This window comes from Tyto alba, unplaced genomic scaffold (assembly GCF_018691265.1).
Source record: "Tyto alba isolate M040663 unplaced genomic scaffold, T.alba_DEE_v4.0 Super-Scaffold_2, whole genome shotgun sequence".
NCBI lineage: Eukaryota > Metazoa > Chordata > Aves > Strigiformes > Tytonidae > Tyto > Tyto alba.
The window spans coordinates 48,429,122-48,447,800 of NW_024881282.1; the positions used below are offsets into that span (position 1 = coordinate 48,429,122).

The 18,679-nt window shown below is 37.5% G+C and overlaps 1 protein-coding gene across 8 annotated transcripts in view; it reads left to right on the forward strand.

Moving 5' to 3' along the window:
• Positions 1-18,679, forward strand: part of OSBPL8 (oxysterol binding protein like 8) — a 96,453-nt gene that overhangs the window by 68,783 nt on the left and 8,991 nt on the right. For all 8 annotated transcript variants that reach the window (XM_032999930.2, XM_032999932.2, XM_032999931.2 and 5 more), the window contains 12 exons: positions 309-410; positions 1,637-1,840; positions 6,415-6,499; positions 7,616-7,787; positions 11,077-11,311; positions 12,706-12,890; positions 13,655-13,736; positions 14,441-14,539; positions 14,977-15,073; positions 15,414-15,512; positions 16,866-16,963; positions 18,326-18,415. In XM_032999930.2, coding sequence (XP_032855821.1) covers positions 309-410; positions 1,637-1,840; positions 6,415-6,499; positions 7,616-7,787; positions 11,077-11,311; positions 12,706-12,890; positions 13,655-13,736; positions 14,441-14,539; positions 14,977-15,073; positions 15,414-15,512; positions 16,866-16,963; positions 18,326-18,415 — 1,548 coding nt within the window. The remainder of the gene's footprint in view (positions 1-308; positions 411-1,636; positions 1,841-6,414; positions 6,500-7,615; positions 7,788-11,076; positions 11,312-12,705; positions 12,891-13,654; positions 13,737-14,440; positions 14,540-14,976; positions 15,074-15,413; positions 15,513-16,865; positions 16,964-18,325; positions 18,416-18,679) is intronic.

Genomic DNA, 18,679 nt, shown 5'->3' on the forward strand with positions numbered 1-18,679 from the left:
AAAGCAAGGAAAGGAGCTGGTTTTCCTTCTGTGATTCTAACAGGACTTTCAGAGTCCTCAGTCTTAAAAGCAAATTGCAGAAGGATCTGAAATGGGTTACATCATAGCTGCTCTTGAAACAAAGCCTGAAATTCACATGTTGAAGTCAAACACTGCGTTTTAAAGCTGCTTCTCTGTATCTGCATTACAAATTGTATATAGCAAGTTTTTCCTCAGCTTGTATTGATAGATGTCTTTTTGTGCTCTGTTTATGGCTGATTATTAGCTTATGGCTATGGCATTGTAAATATTTTTATTATTATTTCCAGGTTCAAAAGAAGAATTACAGAGAAGAAAAGAAGAGAGCTACAAAAGAATTACTCAGCACTATCACAGACCCATCAGTTATTGTTATGGCTGATTGGTTGAAGGTCAGAATCCAAGTGTGAAACCTGAGTTGAAGATGTGGCAGCTGCTTGCTGCTTTCTGACCAGAATAGAAAAGGCTCAATCTTTTACTTGCTGTTAATGTTTTTCTACAAGCACAGCAGCCACTAATTGCATCCCAGGGTCTCTCTGTGCTCAAATCCTAGGGGAGTAATAGAGGAACCTAGCTCCCACTTACTGCAGTCGCCATAGTCACATGCATCTTGTGTGTGTAGCCATTAACTTCAGATTAGTTGTCTTTATGGTTCTTATTTTGTCTTTTTTATTTTACACTTTGAATTGAAGCTTGTAACAATAGTGAAAATGGTTCAATCAAATATTTGAATACAGATTTTTTGTGCATTTCTGGTAATTTTTCTTTCCTCTCTTATGAACTAACTGTCCTCTACTACTGGTACAAAAGGTGAGGAATTAATTTCTCAAAGTCACAGTCAGTGTCATCAACAGTAGCGCACTTCGTATATTTGTGTATAATTCCTTAAATTTGTAAATACATTCATTGGAAATTGTACAAGAAAAAAGGTCAGTTACTAATTTTTATAGTTAGCTCCAAACAGTAGCTCGTCTAGGAAAAGTTTCTCCAGTTTTTGCAAAAATCAGTGTAAACAGGCTAAAACATTGATCAGAAGTCAAGTTGGTATTTAGTCCTACAGACATAGAAGTAATTAAAATCCAGAATTTGCAGAATTGATGCAAGCAGTCTAATCACATGTACAGATTCAGGGACTTGAAAGGATCTTTTATTTAACATATGGGTTGAAGCTAACAGCTGTTATAAGAGGTTTTATCTTCTTAGATATTCAAATATATCTGAGTTATTTTGTGAATATCCTGTTTTTCTTATCAGATGTCTCCCCATTTTTTCAGAGGAGCTCTGTTTCCAAAGATTATACTGTCTTCATGCTAGTGATAAAATAAGTTACAGATAGTAAAATTCATTAAGGTTTCAGATGAATTTTCATACTTCCCATATAAGGATGTTTGTATGCCCATTTGTAGGATAAGTATTCTCCAAGAAAAATTTAGAAGAGCGAGCATTTAAATTGTACCTTTGTATTGTCTTTGATAAGCCTGGATAAACTTTTGATAGACCTGAGAAGATTTGCTTGAAATAAAAACCATTAAATAATTTCTATTTTAACTTGCATTTTGTTAAGGGAGATGGTTTTGGTGATGGCTTCACTGAGATATAACTGTAATTTATCTTCTAGATTCGTGGTACCTTGAAAAGCTGGACCAAACTGTGGTGTGTACTGAAGCCAGGAGTGCTACTTGTTTATAAAACCCCCAAAAATGGCCAGTGGGTAGGAACAGTGCTCTTGAACGCTTGTGAACTCATTGAGAGGCCTTCTAAAAAAGATGGATTTTGTTTCAAACTTTTTCATCCTTTGGAGCAGTCCATATGGGCTATAAAGGTTAGTGGTAGCATATATTGTTCTTAACAGATGACTAGCATTAGCCAGCTGTGAGTAAAGGCAACCTTAATGAATAGCTGAACTGCTTTTTCTGTTACAACTTTAATGGTTTGTTTATTGTGAATATAAGCCATCAACATCTAGTCTTCTTCATCACAAAACATGTTTGATTTATGCTGCTTTGTATACTTAAATAGCTTCAGAAGTATGATGTGCAGAGGGATGCCATTAAAAAGGTTAATGCCATCACTGGTAATTATGTAAGCAGAAGGCATGAGTGTATAACATTGTATTTTGTATCAGTCAAATCTGAGAAATTAAGGAAGGAAGTGATTTGCCAAAATGAAAGAGTTGAAATGCGTTATAAATATTTTTTGGCTTCCAACCCTATTTTCATATACTAAAATGACATCCTAGTTCAATTTGCTTGTAAGACTAGAAAATCAGATTACTTCCTTGTGCAATAATAGCTTATACTGCAACTTGTTAGCCAGTTATATTCCTTTTTGGCTACAATTTTAGGAAGATAAATGTTTTCTTTCAGTTCTGATGTCTGTTTGCTTTGTCGCATGTAATATTGTGAGCAGTTCTTATCCGTAAGTGTTACAAAGCAAGCAGCGTGTTCTGCACAGCAAAGGTTTATTTCAGTTTCTCGTAAGAATCTTTAATGTTTGCTACTACTCATTGTTTATACTCTAGTAAGCAAACTATTGTAGGTCATTGTTTTGTGTTTGTGTATGGAGAGGGGGTGTGGAAGCACAGCACAAGTGAACGTATTTACCTCCTGAAATTACATCTTGCTTTAGATGAAATTACTGTACAATATTAGGATCTTTGTCATAATAAATTAATTATGTCCTCTGCAACATACATCTTGAGAGCTACTGAATGTGAGATTGTATCTTCTGAATCTTAAATTGATATAGATGTACTGTCACATCTGTAGAATATGATGTATTGATTTTGTCTCCCTTATCTCTGACTGGAAGCGAGGCAACTAGTATAAATCTTTATAAGGTCCTTATAAATAATTGTAATCATTATCAAAGTTACCTAAAATTACCAAACTTAGATCAAATCTTTTGTAGCTGCTTTTGAATGACTTTATTTTAATATTGCTTGGATGGATTTTTCATTAGTGGTGATCTCACATTTGCAGAACACAAACTTCATATCCTTTTTCAAAGCTATAGGGTTTGGTGTTAATGTGCTTTAATTACTCATGATAATGTATACATACATTACAAAGTGGTGGCCTGTCTGCAGAAGATCACAAATCAGTCTTATATTTCTTTATTGCTTGGCAATGAGAAATGGATTTGTTTGTTTTTTTAACTAGATATTTAGAATTTAGAGGACATGTCCCACCAGATTTTTACTTTTTTAAGGTAGGTCAAATTTTGAGCCTGAACAAGTTGATATTTTCCATTCTAAATGTGCTGAGAGCTGGAGTGGCATTTGTTCATTTTGGTATGGCTATTTGCAGTTGAGAATTACTGGATTTAATTAGATGAAAGACCTTGAAGTTTGAAACTTTTTTCTGCCTTGTTTACTTAGTCAATAATAATGCCCTAGTTACAGATTCATTATAATGAGGCAGACTTTCATAACCATAATAGCAATTGACTAATTTACAGAGTAGATTTACCAGAATGAGCCTGAAGCCTAAGGCAAAAGGAGCCTTGTTTGCAGTCAGTGCAGGAATATGACATTGGGAAAAACATTTACACAGGTAAAAGTACTGCAGGAGGTTTTCTCACATGAGTACACTTCCCATTGTGTGTCCTTCTGGCAGACTGCAAATTCTCTTCTGCAGTAGTTTGTGGCCAGTCACTTCATACGCTCCCTTAAGCCTGTTGCTGTGGTCTCTGTTGTTCCTCCTGCACTCTGAGGTAGCTGGTGTGATGTACCTTGTTCTGTCTTCTTATATGCCTGGTCCTGATGCCATTTCTGTTTTCTAAAATTAATAACTAGAAAAGTTACTGCAAATAATTTTTCAGGAGTAAATTTAGTCAAGTGTGACTGCTTATCAGTTTTTATTACTTTCTCTGAATGTTCATGGCATTTCAGTTTTATTGGCCGTGAATATTCTGTAGGAAGTAATCTTCAAAGTTTTTTTAATCTAGTGGAATTTTTATCTTGCCCATTACCTTGTATTGGAGTAGTTGTACCATTATTCTATCAGGAACAGACAGTTCAAATAAAGTCACCTAACAGATGGAAAGTAATGTCTCTCCTGTACAGAACACTAACATACTGAAAATTGATTTTGAAACCATAATGGGTGGTATCAAAGAAAAATGTCCAGTGCTTTTGGAACAGTAATCAATTAGAGGAAATCAAGATCTACAAACAGTTATTCTAAAATGACTACCTACTTAAATGTTCACTGCAAATTATTCATTTGGTTTTAATCCATGTATTGTCAAAGCACCTAAGGGAGTATAGCTTTCTTGAATTTATAACAAAACAACCCAGACACCAAAACCACACTTCCATCTCTAAATTACAGTTGTTTGGTACAGAGTAAGTAGCTTACCCTGCATGCTCACAGTATAACCCTAAAAGGGAGATCTCCCAGGCAGAGGTCTGCCCTTAGTCTGTGTCCTGTGACCTGACAGTTTCGAGGACTGGTGATGGCTGAGGCCTTTGCACAGCGCTGATGCACCCACGGTGCCGCGGTCCCCCCAGGGCAGCGCCCCAGCGCCTCTCCCACCCCTGCCCAGCGCTGCGCGGCGCCTGGGCACTCTGCCCGCCCCAGGGGCCCAGTCAGAGCCAGACCTCCCTGCCTGCGGGCCCTCGGCGTGAGGAGTGCTCGTGCGTGGGGTTACCCACTAACTCCTAACCCCCGTGTTGCAGCTTCACCAAAGACATTTTGTTAGGCACACCTTTCCGCTCGCTCAAAGGGGGACTGAGGTTTGAAATCTAGTTTCTAACACCCAAGTTGCTGTTACTCCACACTGACTATTTGGGAGTTTCTGAACATCATTTACACCAGCACTAGCTTGCCTGTATTGGTATTTAAGTGCCACCAAGACTCCTTGTTACCTGCCTCTTGCCCTCAGAAATGTTCTGGCTGTTTCATTTGCTTGCTTCTAAAATATCTGCCTTTATCTGCTTTTGCTCAAAACTTCTGCTGGCTTTCCAATTCCCTCTTCTAAGCCTTGTACTGGCTTTTCACTAGGCTTCTCTGGGGTAAATAAGTCAAGACCAAAATGTATTAACTCATGAGTTAGGCAGGCTTAACCCAGCTTTCAATGATAGCTTCAAGTATGTTTAATACAGCCCTCTTTGCCTACCAGTTGTCTTAAAGTAACCATAGGTAACTTTTTTTGGAGGGGCTTTAAAATGGTTGTTTAGCATTTTATTCCAAAATGAAGCTCAACAGAAATGGAAAGGTCTTTTGGATTTTTTTTTTTTTTTTTTTTTTTTTTTTAAATTTGTGAAACAGTGTTAAACTTTGGCTTTTGACATCATCTGTATGTCTTTTGGTTGAACATAATGTCATGGTGTTCTGCTGATACCCTTTATAGAGAGACTTAAGCATCTAAATGTCCTTTATGGACCTGGGCATCATCTTTTTTTTTTCTTATTTAAATGCTAAGCCTACAGTTAGGCACCTAAATATTTTGTGAGCTTGACTACCAGATAGGTAGAGAGGTTGAAGGGGAAGAAGGGAGGGAGACAGGATGAGTGGGTTCCTATAGCAGTACCTGGTGCTTGGGTGGGAGGAGTTATTTCTATTTTATTTAAATATCGATTGACTTATCTGTCTTCTGGAGACAGGCAAAAATCATGCAGTACTGGAGCATCGGATGCTGCTGAGACACCAAACATAATTGTCATGTAAAATGAGCATGAAGTGGATCACTGAAGAGGGCTTCCCATTCTCTGCAGGGGTTTGGCTTGCTCTTGTGTCTCTCTGTGCTATGAACCATAGCATCCTTGTAGGAACTGGGAGGAACTTTTGCTCTCATCAAGAATGAATGGGACTGGAGGGGGAAGAGCCAGTTGCTGTAGAAATGTAGGGTCTTCTACTAGGCAGCGCTTGCTGTAAATCAGTGGTCTTAAATCAGCCCACCAGGCATGTCTGTTGTTTTGCTTGCTTTCAGTCTTACCTCTTCAGCTGAAATACTGAGCTGAAGAGGAATAGCCTGTCCCTTGTGGTCTCTCTACATACCTCTGCAGGAATCCCCAGATTCACTCGTAGCATTCTTTTTGATGCTTTTGTCATCTTACTATAAGTAGCATCAGCAGAGCATTTCCAAGTTACTATGCCAAGACTGATATACAAAAAAAAAAGCCAAAAACCAAACAACCACCAAAAATTATTCGAATCCCAAAGACCATTCTGTTTAAAGTGGGGTAGAATTGGGAGATATACTTAGAATCAAGTCTTTGAAGAAGAAATCCCGTAAAAGAGGGCTGTCCATCTTTCCATTCATGTCTTCATTAGATGTTGCTGAGTGACAGTAAATAGCCCTGCAGTGTGTCAGCTTGTTATTACATTGAATGATAAACTGTAAAACTGAATTAAAATATCTGATGCTGTTGCTTATTTTGTGTATTTCAAGGGTCCCAAAGGTGAAGCAGTTGGTTCTATAACTCAGCCATTGCCCAGCAGTTATTTGATCATCCGAGCCGCTTCAGAATCAGATGGTAAATAGGTATTTCAGTGTTTTTCCACAGTGACAGTAGTTAGTTATTAGAAAGAGATCGTTTCAGTTGTCTTACCATGTCTATTACAGCACTGTGATTGTAGTTTAATCATTGTTAAGGTTCTCCCTTAACGTAGTGCATTCAATTGTATTGGTACTAGCACCTTTTCATGGTTATTAAAGGAAAAATTTGACTTGAAGAAATTGTCATTGAGCTTGCAGTTCCCTGTGACTTAACTATATTAAAGAATGTCTAAATACTCAAGCTAGTTCCTTGCTAAAGTGCTAATGTGAACGTACTTACTTTCTAATCAAAGCATTTGTGTATTACAAAGTGCAGCAGTTGCACAGAGTTCTCGTAGTGAGAATTCCCTCAGAATAGTTTCGTAACACCCTTTGGCACTGGGAAGGTGGTGCTCCATATCAGTGCAACCATCTTCAACGGTTACAATGTGGAAACAAAATTTAAGACTGTTGTGTAACCTTTTTAACAGTTGCTTTTCTTGTTAGTTAAACATACCCCTGCAGACTTTGAAAATAGGACTTGATTTGCCTTTTGTATTAGAAAATGGAATAGGTACATGGAAATGAAGAAATAAGGAGTGAAAAGAACACACAAATTTGTTTAGTTGCTTTTTGCCAAAAATTCATAATGTCTGCTATTTTATATTGAAGTGGCATTTGTATGCCATCATTATAGCTACTTTTCCACTTTGATACTATATTACATCAGCAAATTTTGCCAACTGGTGCAGTTACTTGGTCTTCAAAACTGGAGCAGGGCTGCAGGCAACTTCATACGAGTTCAACAGTCGGGGCCTGGGTGGAACCATACTTGTATTAAGGAAGAAACGCTGGAATATGCTTTAAAAGAATCATGATTTACTTTGCTTGTCCTGCCCTTAAGCATCCAGTGTACCAGAGCTGGGTAGTTGTGAGTTGTTTTTGTGTCCCCGCCAGTTTATAAAATCCAGTGCATGTAACATGGAACAACTCTGAAGTGTGTCTTCAAAGGCAATGTAAGCAGATCCAAAAGGATTGTGAAATTAAGAAATGGAAGTTGTGAGAAGTTCAGTTAAATCCTTAATTTTTAGTCCAATAATAAATTTGTCTTCAGGCAGGTGTTGGATGGATGCTTTGGAGCTGGCACTGAAATGTTCAAGTCTGCTTAAACGTACAATGATTAGAGAAGGTAAAGAACATGATTTGAACTCATCAGCCGACAGTACTCATGTCTCTCTCTATGGTCTACTTCGTGCTAACAACTTGCACAGTGGAGAAAACTTACCGTAAGTGAATTAATTACTAAACCTGATTGTCCTTTTGACAGAACCTTGTAGTACTAACTTCTCCACAGGGAGAATCTCTTCCTAAGGTTGCAGTTCTTTTTGATTCTGAATTTTCTTTATATGCCTTATTTGCACTCTAGTTTATATTGTGTGTGGATAAAACAAAAAAAATCTTTTTTCAAGCAAAATGGATATAGAGGAAAGCTTGGCCCAAGGAACTCAAAGTTGAATATTGCATCAGTAACTTTAAGTACTCAGTTAAACTGTTAAAGTTTAAATTTTTTTGTATCTTGAAGTTGGTCTATCTTCTTAGCTTCACCTGAAAATAAGTTCAATACATGTGACAAATGTTGGTATATGTGAATATAAATTGCTGTTCTTTGGTTAAAGAGATTAATAATCCTATCGTTATTTAAATGGTTTCAGCATCTCTCAGCTTTGAATCGTCAGATGGATGATTAATGATTCAATCACCCTATTATTATATTAAATTAAATGCACAAAACTTGAAATTATCTGGTATCACTTGGTATCTAATGTCTGAGTGCCCCTGAGTAACTCCCTGTTTGTTTCAATATAAATACTTTCAGCTAGACTTTTTGGGAGCATAAGGTTTTGTGGAAATGTTATTAAACAAGCATGACAAATGAACGATGTTTTCAACTGTGGTATCAAAGTGCATTAGAAAAATAAAAAAGTTTTAGTCCTTTATTTGAAATAATTGGGTCTGAAGCTTTGCTTTATGCCCAGTTTCTCTCAGTAATTTTCTACCAATTCGATGTACTTTCAGGTGGATGTGAATTTATTTCAAATAATCCCCCCTACCCATGAAGATTTAGCAGATCCTATGTTCTTCCTGGGTGGGCAGGAATTTTGTACTGCTGTTAAGAGTGTGCTTCTGTATGGGAGACAGAAGACCTGGACTGGGAGAAATGCAATTCTTTCTGGCATAGATAGTCTGAGAAAAGCACAAAAAAGTCAAATTATTGCCCCTGGCCCAGATTCAAGTCCCTACCCAGATGACCAAGCAGGCTCAGCTACAGTTTTGCTCCTTCTGTTACCATGTAAACAGTAAAACTGCTGTGTACAATTCAGCTGGAGATCTGTACTCATAAATAGTAGTTTAATATCAGCAGCTGGCCCAGATTACAATCACAGCAATTAGCTACAACTGTTAAGTCTAATTAAGACTAATGGTTTAATTAAGTAGATCTTTGGATATAGCATATTCTAAGAGTATTCAGTATGCTTAACTAACTAAGCAACAAAACCTGCAGGCCTAGTTTTAATGGGGTTGGTAAGAGAGGGAGAAGAAAGGTGAAAGCAATTGTAGCTTCAACCAAGACCTAGCTTTTTTAAGTATGTTAATAGCAAGAGGAGGTCCAAGGAGAACATTGGACTGATACTTGTTGAAGGTGGTCACCAGAAAAATATGGATTAAGAAAAAGTGGAGACATTCAATGCTTTTTTTGCCCCAGTCTTTAATAATACTAGTAGACCTTGGGCTGCCCAGGCCTCTTGAGTTGGAGGACCATGAGTGCAGGAGCAGTGCCTTTCCATTTGTGAGTGCTGAAATTTCAAGAAACCAGTTGTATCAGCTGAATGTCCATAAGTCCATGGGGCCTGATAGGATTTATCCCAGAGTACTGAAGGAACTAGTGGATCTTACAGCAGAACACCTCTCAGTCATCTGTGAAAGGTCTTGGGAGTCTGGGGAGGTTGTCACTGACTGGAAGCTAGCCAACATTATTCCAGTTTACAAGAGTGTCAAGGAAGACCCAGGAAACTACAGACCTGTTAGTCTAACCTAGAAAAATTATGGAGATCATCATACAGGGTGCTATTGAAAGACATTTAAAGAACAGCTCAATCAGTGCGTGCAGTCAACATGGATTTGCAAAGGGAAAATCCTGTTTAACTGATTTGATATCCTTCTATGATAAGGTCACCTGCCTAGTAGATGAAGGGAAGGTGGTGGATGTAGTTTTTCTGGATTTAAGTAAGGCTTTTGGTACTGTCCGTCACAGCATCCTTCTGGACAAGTTGTCAAGCTGTGAGATGAGCAGGTTCACTATGCGCAGGGTGAAGGGCAGGGCTCAAAAGGATGTATCCAACAGGGCTATATATGGCTGGCGACTGGTCACCAGCGTTGTTCCTCAGGGATCAATCCTAGAGCCTGTTCTGTTCAGTATTTTTATCAGTGATGTGGATGCAGGAGTTGAATGCACCATTAGCAAGTTTGCTGGTGATACCCAACTGGGAGGTGCTGTTGACTCTCTCAAGGGATGAGAGGCCTTGCAGAGGGATCTAAGATAGATTGGAACATTGGGCAATCATCAGTGGCATGAAATTTAACAATAACAAATGCCAGCTTCTGTACCCGAGACAGGGTAACACTGGATGCTAGTCTAAATTGGGAGAGAAGTGGTTGGAGAGCAGCCCTGCAGAAATGGATCTGAGGGTGCTGGTTGGCAGCAGGCTCAACGTGAGCCAGCAATGAGCCCTGGCAGCCAAGAGGGCAAACCACAGCCTGGGGTGCATCAAACACAGCATGACCAGCTGGGCAAAAGAGGCTATTATCCCACTGTACTCAGCTTTGGTGCAGCCTCACCTTGAGCACTGTGTGCAGTTCTGGGCCCCACAATTTAAGAAGGATGTGAAGATCCTTGAATGAGTCCAGAGGAGGGCAACAAAACTGATGAAAGGGCTGGAAGGGGATGTCCTGTGAGGAGCGGCTAAGGACTTTGAGCTGTCCAGTTTGGAGAAAAGGAGGTTGAGGGGTGACCTCATTGCTCTCTTCACTTTCCTGAGCAGGGGAAGCAGAGATGGAGGTGCTGATCTCTTCTCCCTGGTATCCAGGGATAGGACATAGGGGAATGGTTCAAAGCTGTGTCAGGGGAGATTTAGACTGGATATTAGGAAGCATTTCTTTACTGAGAGGGTGGAACAGGCTTACTACAGAGGTGGTCAATGGCCCAAGCCTGTCTGTGTTTAAGAGATATTTGAACAATGTCCTTAATAACATGCTTTAACTGTTGGTTAACCCGTGGTCAGGCAGTTGGACTAAGTGATCGTTATAGGTCCCTTCCAATGGAACTGTTCTAAACTTGGTGCGTTTGACAGTTCAGTGAGAAGAGTACAACCTGTACGTTTCCAGCGAAGCTAGTTTGACATTGCTGCCAGTTCAGGCTTGATATTGGGCAAATTTAGTGCATATTAAGATCCTGGTTTGGAAACACGGAAGTTATTGTCTGAAGTTGAAGATCCATTTAGCCTTTATTTTTTGTAGGTTAAATGACAGTGAAATTGAAAGGCATCACTTCAAAGATCAAGATATGTACTCTGACAAATCTGATAAGGAAAATGACCATGACCACGAGGAATCTGATAATGATGGACTGGGGAAAAGCGAAGAAAGTGATAGTGACACGTCAGAGCGACAGGATGATTCTTACATTGATCCAGAACCAATTGATATCAAGGAAACTACTTATTTGGAACAGAGTCATGAAGAACTTGGGGAGGTAAAAGTGCTGTTGATATAGTGAATAAGCAACTTCTCCAAATAGAGAGCTGATATTTTAGCAGTCAGACTACACTTGAAAGCTGACTTGCAGGACTGGCTTTCATGCTTTCAGCAGTAATGGGGGAAAAAGTTCTGTTCACCCATGTTCTGTTCTACTTTGCCACTCTTGTGCTTGTGGCTGAGATTTCGACAGAGGTAATGAGATTATCTGGAATATTACTCAGACAGAAGGTGCTCAGTCTGAAAGGGCCACCTGCAGCAGAATTTGATCATGTCTACCTGTCCTTTTTTTTTTTTATTACTATTAGTTTTTTATTATTTTACTCCTGATTTTTTTCTTCAAGTAAAAATCAAGTTGGAGATTTTAATACAAGCTGACATCTTTTTCTACTGCAAGCAAGGAGTTAAGCAGCCGTGGGGTCTGCAGAATTCAGTGGAAGACTGCTGTGTTTCTGATGTCACCTTGCATTCTAATAAGATGCCTCAGAGCTGCCATTCCACTTCTGTAGGTTGTCATACATATTTACACAGGCAAATATGTCAGGGATTTGTATGTTTTGCTTGCTATAAAGATACCAAAAAACTTAGTAATAGAAATTGAGATGAGCTTTTTCACAAATTTTCTCTTTCTTCTCAAGTGCTGAGATTTTTTTTTTTTTTTTTTTTTTAAATACTTATGGGACATAAATACTTGGTGCTTTATTGCTTTCTAGTATTGTTTCTAGAAGAAGCAGTATTTTAGGAAAAGTTGAGGAGTTTAAGTTGAAAACAAGTTTTTGAGAATGCATTTTAGAACTGTTCTGGAGAGAGGGATGCTTTTCCTACAACATTCACTTGATTTCAGAAACTGTAAGGAAGAATATCTCCCCTCTTTGACAGGAAGGAGCCTATTGGAGTGTGACTGCTGGTTTTGCTTACTTACCCCTAACTAGTGGTTTGCTTTAAGGAAAACCACTGATATTGTTGACTGGTCAAGACAGTGAAAAGCATAAACGTGGCAGCTTTCATGATGGGGAAAAGGTGGTAGAATGAACAGCCCTTTGCTCTATAATTCCTGCATGTGATAACGCAGGGTAGTGTACTTGATGCCTAGGGAGGAACTAAGGGAGGATTTCTGAACAACATTCTACCTCAAATTTTTCTCTTTTAGAGCTGATGAAAACAATTGCTGTTTTAATGCTTAATAGTATATCTATCATACTTCATTAAAAGATATATCATAAGTGTATTTAGAGAAACTTGATTTTTTTCCTGTAGTTGCTTCACCTTCTCTGACTGGTGCATTTTAAGTATCCATTTTCCATTCTCATTGCATCCTTAGAATGGGTTGACCTGTCTTCTGGAGGATTGTTTCCTTTCTCCTTTCTGTAAGCAATTTTTTGTTCATCCTAGGCAGGAGAGGCTGCTCAGACAGAAGTAGTGTCAGAAGAAAACAAAAGTCTGATTTGGACACTACTGAAACAAGTCCGGCCAGGAATGGACTTGTCCAAGGTTGTACTGCCTACATTTATCTTGGAACCTCGTTCTTTCCTGGACAAGCTGTCTGATTACTACTATCACGCAGACTTTCTGTCCGAGTGAGTCAGTCCTACCTCTGGTTTTCTTTATTTGCATGTTTTAAACTAAAATGGGGTAACTGTGTACTGAAACATTTGATCCAGTCTACTTAAAAGACACGGTAGACTGCTTAAGGTTTGAATGTTTGACAATGTATCAGTCATCACATATCCTTGTTTTCTGAAATAAGCAGCTTGAGAGCTTGTATGGTACATCTTGAAGTCTCTTAGCAATTTAACTGTAACTGTGGTGCAGACATTTCTGGTTTAGCGTTTGGAGACTGGTTAGAAGACTTCTCAACATTTTTTTTTTTTTTTTTTCTCTAGGAGGCATATTTAAAATGGTAAACCAGTACCAGTTAACCTTTTCAATAGTATGTTATGTTCAGTTCATATTTATAGTTGCCTGGTCAAATGTAGCTAATAAATTAAAGACTGTAAATTGAAATGTTATTCAACTCTGGGTTCTGTGCATGAGTGGGTCGATTCTCTAAAGTAGTATCTTATAAATGGAAGAACTTCAGTGGAGGTGGAACAGTATTTAATGTTATAAAGAACAGGCTCAATTATGGAAGTACTGTTTCTGATTTTCTGTTTGATTTCCATTTTCAGACAATTATTTGAAAACTTTAAATTTGATGCGATCAGGCTGAAAGTTTCACAGTAGTGCAAATCACAAAGCCTTTGTTTTAGCTTCTAGATTTGAGTTCTGTCACAATGATTGACAGCGTGTTATAACTGAAATGATATTGATAACTGATCTGTGTGTTCTGTTTGTTTCATAGAGCTGCACTTGAAGAGAATGCTTACAACCGCATGAAAAAAGTAGTGAAGTGGTATTTGTCTGGATTCTACAAAAAGCCAAAGGTGTCCTCTCACGTATTATTTTGTCTTTACTTTGGTCACTGTGTCTAGTTTGAGGGCTTAGGAATGTGCTGGAGTAAGTTTTTCTTTTCTTTTTAAATTATTTTCTACATTTTTTAAAAGCAAGGTTAAGTTTTCGTTATTTACACGAATGCATCATGGACCTTTTTGGTCCCAAGCCATGCTTAAAATAGACCATCGTCAATTGCTTTTCTTGCCTTGGAGTTGAAGTTGAACTAAACATTTTGTAATAAAGTTGAGCCAGTTCTATGTTTACCATTCTTCAGTGATAATGTGCAGCAGTTAGAGGATTAATATTTCCACTACTTCATTTAGCTTTACACTAAATACTGTTTATAGTCATGTTGGTGGGAAACAGTATTGAAAGAAGAAAGTACTTACTACGTAACTTGAAACAAAAGGTCTGTAATAATTCTCCTCCGAAAAAATCTTGTGTTTTTGTGTCCCTGGGTGTAGCCTGGAATGGTTTAGCAGATATATTAAATCTATGCCGATTTTCTTAAAATGAAGGGAAGAGTAACTGAGCATAGTATTCAAATGATGAAATTAAGTACAGTGTACTTAAGCATATATATATATTATGATTATATTTTTTTTGTGTTGTGTCTTCAGTGACAGATTCATAAAATATTTTGTGAGTTCTGTACCTGCATTGTGTGGTTACTCTCTCTTCTGTTTCTGTTTAGGGACTAAAAAAGCCGTACAATCCTATACTTGGTGAGACTTTCCGCTGCATGTGGATTCATCCAAGGACGAATAGCAAGACTTTTTACATTGCAGAACAGGTAGCTGCAATAACCAGAAAAAATATTTTTAATAAAAATAAATGTGTTTAATTTTTGTGCTAGCCAAACAATGTGGTAGTTTCAGAAAATGTATTTAAATATATGAATAGTATCCTAAAAGTTCTCCTGGTGAACATAGGTTTTTTTTATAGATGCCTCTTAACTGTGTCTTCCTAGAGAGACAGAGAGAAAGGTGTTTCCAGCATTTCTGTTACCTCTTCCTCTAGTAAAAGCCAGGTGCTAATTTTCTTAACTCTTGAAATTCAGTAAGTGCTTGCTTGATCTTTGTCTAAAGGTTATAGCTTCATTTCACATATATTAACTGTATTCCATTATGTGCAACGTGAATTTTGCATTCTGTCATCACTAGCTCAAGGTTTATACTGTATTACATGGTTTTGGGTTTTTCTTCTCTAATATGTGTTTTTTTTCAACAGGTATCACATCATCCTCCAATATCCGCCTTCTATGTTAGCAACCGCAAGGATGGTTTTTGCCTTAGTGGTAGCATTTTGGCCAAATCAAAATTCTATGGTAAATAATGGAGTTTTTTAGTACCTTTTTTAGTACCTTTATTGAGGAGTGTAAAATTGGTGCAAATGAGCTGTGTTTTGTGGATAAAAGAAGGCTGTTTGATCATTGTCTTATCATTTCCTTAAGAAGTTTTTGCTACTGGTCTTTGGAATTTTAATTTCTATTTTCGGAGTATTTTAATTTTTAATTGGATGTGCTGTGTATTACAGTGGCTTCCCTAGACAGGGTAGATTGCAATGCTGAATATAGTGATGTTCTCCATTTTATTACTCATTTATTAGGAAATGTTGACTGTTGTCTTGCAGGGTAAGAAATGTGATTTTCTGTCTTTGAATTTCAGGGAATTCATTATCTGCCATACTAGATGGAGAAGGACGGCTAACATTCCTAAATAGGGGAGAAGATTATGTAATGACAATGCCATATGCTCATTGTAAAGGTAGTGGTTTTTTTAATTCTCTAGATGGCAAAGTTATGAGAACAAAAGTTTATTACTCTAAACAGTGCATTATTCTAAATAGTATACTGTGTTGGATTCAAGCTTGTCATCTGTGAAGAGTATTCTGAACCTTGGCAACATTGGTGGCTCTAGGCTTCCACATATTTTATCAGGAGAAAAATATATCTGTTGTTTAAGCAGTGATCTGTTTTAAAGATTTTCTTCATAAATAGTAACAGCTATATATATAGCTATCTGTCATTATATGGCAGTAATTTACTGTTTGCCTTTTTTTTTAAAAAACAAACAAACAAACAAAAGTTTTTGAGCTTTTGCAATATTTTCCTCTTGTAAACATAAAAGGCAATGCACCATCACCTCGCTGTATGATTTCAGTGTAAATCATGACCTTTTGTCTTCAGTTTCACTATGGGAAACAGTCAGTAGTAAAGCTTTCTGGAAGGTCAATGTACAAAGTACATTGCAGAATTGCTAATTTTTAAACTGTTACGTATTCAGGTTATTCTACCCATATATTCTCTGCCAGAATTCTCTTTCAGAAGCCTTATAATCAACAACTATGATAGGAAACTATAGTGTGAAAATCAATCAGCAGAATTAGATAATTTGACAGTAGTTTGGTAGGTTCTTTCCATTGTTCATGGATGTTTTTAATATTCTGTTGGATTTTTTTTTTATGGATTTGGTGACAAAAATAATACTTAACAATTAAAAAGCACCTAGCACACATTCAGGTCAAGAGACTTGAGTCAATGAGAACTAGTGCGACTAATAAAGCTGATAGGGAGAAAGGTGGAAGAATATGCAGGAAAGGAGAATGTGTGTGGTGAAAAAGACACATTTGCACATGCCTCCATGTAAAATATATTGAGTGTATGTAAAATATATTCAGCATTTCAAATGCTGGATTACAGAAGGAATGACAGTAATCATCAGAAACAAAGTGTACTCAGCATTGTCAACCTTGTACTTACAAAAGTCTTTAGGGAGGTGATCATTGTTGTCTTATATTGGTTGCCCATGATTGTCTTTCCTCCTCCAATCATTTCCAGTAAGACTAACTACCACCCTTGCTAGAGCCTGCAGCATACATTGCCAAAGGTTATGTCTTAACAAACTGTTTTTCCTGCTTATCTGTAATTCACTTAGATCTTTTTGTTTCTGTTTTCTTATTTGGCAGAAAGATCATACTTATCACTGGGAAAGGTCATCTAAAAAGATGATTTTTCCTCTGGCACAGACTTGTTTACTCTAGGAATTGTGCCCAAAGAATTAAGGTTTTTTATCTTGTCAGTTATAAACATTCATTTTCGCTGTTTTTTTCTCTTGCAGGAATTCTTTATGGCACAATGACCTTAGAGCTTGGGGGAACAGTCAACATCACCTGTGAGAAAACAGGCTACAGTGCAACAATTGAATTCAAACTCAAGGTTAGTAAATGCTGTGAGTGGGCACAAGAAGGAGAATGAGCGTGCTTAAAAAAAAAATTATGAGGTCACTCCTTAAATATGAACTGATTTAATATGATATGGAGTTGTCTTTTTGGAAACTAAGGAATTTTCATTTTAACTGCTACATATCCAGTTATGTGTATCTAGCAAATAGTGATTTTTAATTTTTTTTTTTAAAAAGGAGTTATATGGTCATCTCTTTTCTTAATGTATTCTTCTAGGTCCAAAGGTTTTGACTGAAACTTACAGTACTGTCTTCATCTCTGCTGTTAAGAGATGCAAATGTATTGCTAGTTGTATGAATCTTAAGAGCAGCTCTAGGGGGGAAATAGCAATGGTCTGTCTTATCTCTAGCAGTGGCAACGGTGTGTATCTAGGAAAGTGTAAGAACAGGGGAAGTGTTTAGTGGTCTGATCAGTGGATCAGGTATTTTGTGCCTTAATGTACCTTGGTGACTTTTAATTTTCTAAAATGGTTCAGGGTCTATTTAAACTCCTGGAGAGCCTTTGGAGGAGAACTCAGACCCAGGTTCCCCTCTGTCATCCTGGGTAAATTTAAGTTGCTCATGACACCTCAAATAAAGACGATGCAAAGGCTTTGGCTAATATTTGTATCAGCCTAATGCCTGGTGCTAAGCAACAGTTTACACGGACTATTTTTGGCAGCTGCGCATGCTCTAGGAGCACCTCCCCACTCACAAAAGCTAAACAAAGGTTTCTAAACTACTTACAGATGGCTTGCACTTCTGAAAAATAAATCTGCCATCTTTGAGGCAGAAGCTGATTTAAAGCTGAACAAATAGTTGTTAAGAAGGGTGCACGTGGGGAGGGAAACTCTATTCAGTTGAAAATATATGGGAAACATAAAAGTTATGAGGCAGTGTTAATTGATATTTTGCCTTATCAGCCCACAGGATACATGTGCAGACTATCAAAAAAGCTGAAGAAAATCTCTGGCAATCATTTTTGCTGTTGCTTCTGCAAGAGTTAATCTCTAGTAACAAAAGGTCCTTGGCAAAGTGGTGAAATTCGTGTAGCAAATTACTATTTCCTCAAAAATATCATTGTTTCACTGTTTTTCTGCATTATTTTCCATTTTCTTTCCACATTTGTTAGACAATGCTTTTGCTCAGCAAATCTTTTCAGAAAATACAGCACGAGGCAACAACTGTGGCTTTAGACTTTTTGGGGGGATTAAATAGGCAGAAACTATAATATTGAAAGCCATCGGAGCTGTTTATATCACATTTCATGAATGCACTTTTTTCCTTAACACTAAATATAAATGCAAAAATAATTTGCTATTAAAATAAACACGAAAACAATTATTTTTGTTTTGCAGCCTTTTCTGGGTAACAACGACAGTGTTAACCAAATATCAGGGAAAATTAAGCTTGGCAAAGAAGTTCTGGCTATTTTAGAGGGTCACTGGGTAAGTAGTGAATGATGGTATGTATAAATTCTGACTGACAGTTGAGACAGGTGAAAATAGCATTTAGTTACAAAAAAGACTCGAGTTTAAAAAGAGAGTTAAATACCGCTTTTAGAGAAAGTATCTCTTTATAGTTCTCAAGAAAGTATAGAATCAACATAGTGTTATTTGCAGCTGTTAAAAGATGGAAAAGTTGTGTACATTTGAGTAGTTCATGAAGAAAATACATTTCAGCCTGTGAAATGTTTTTAGTATATGTGTTAG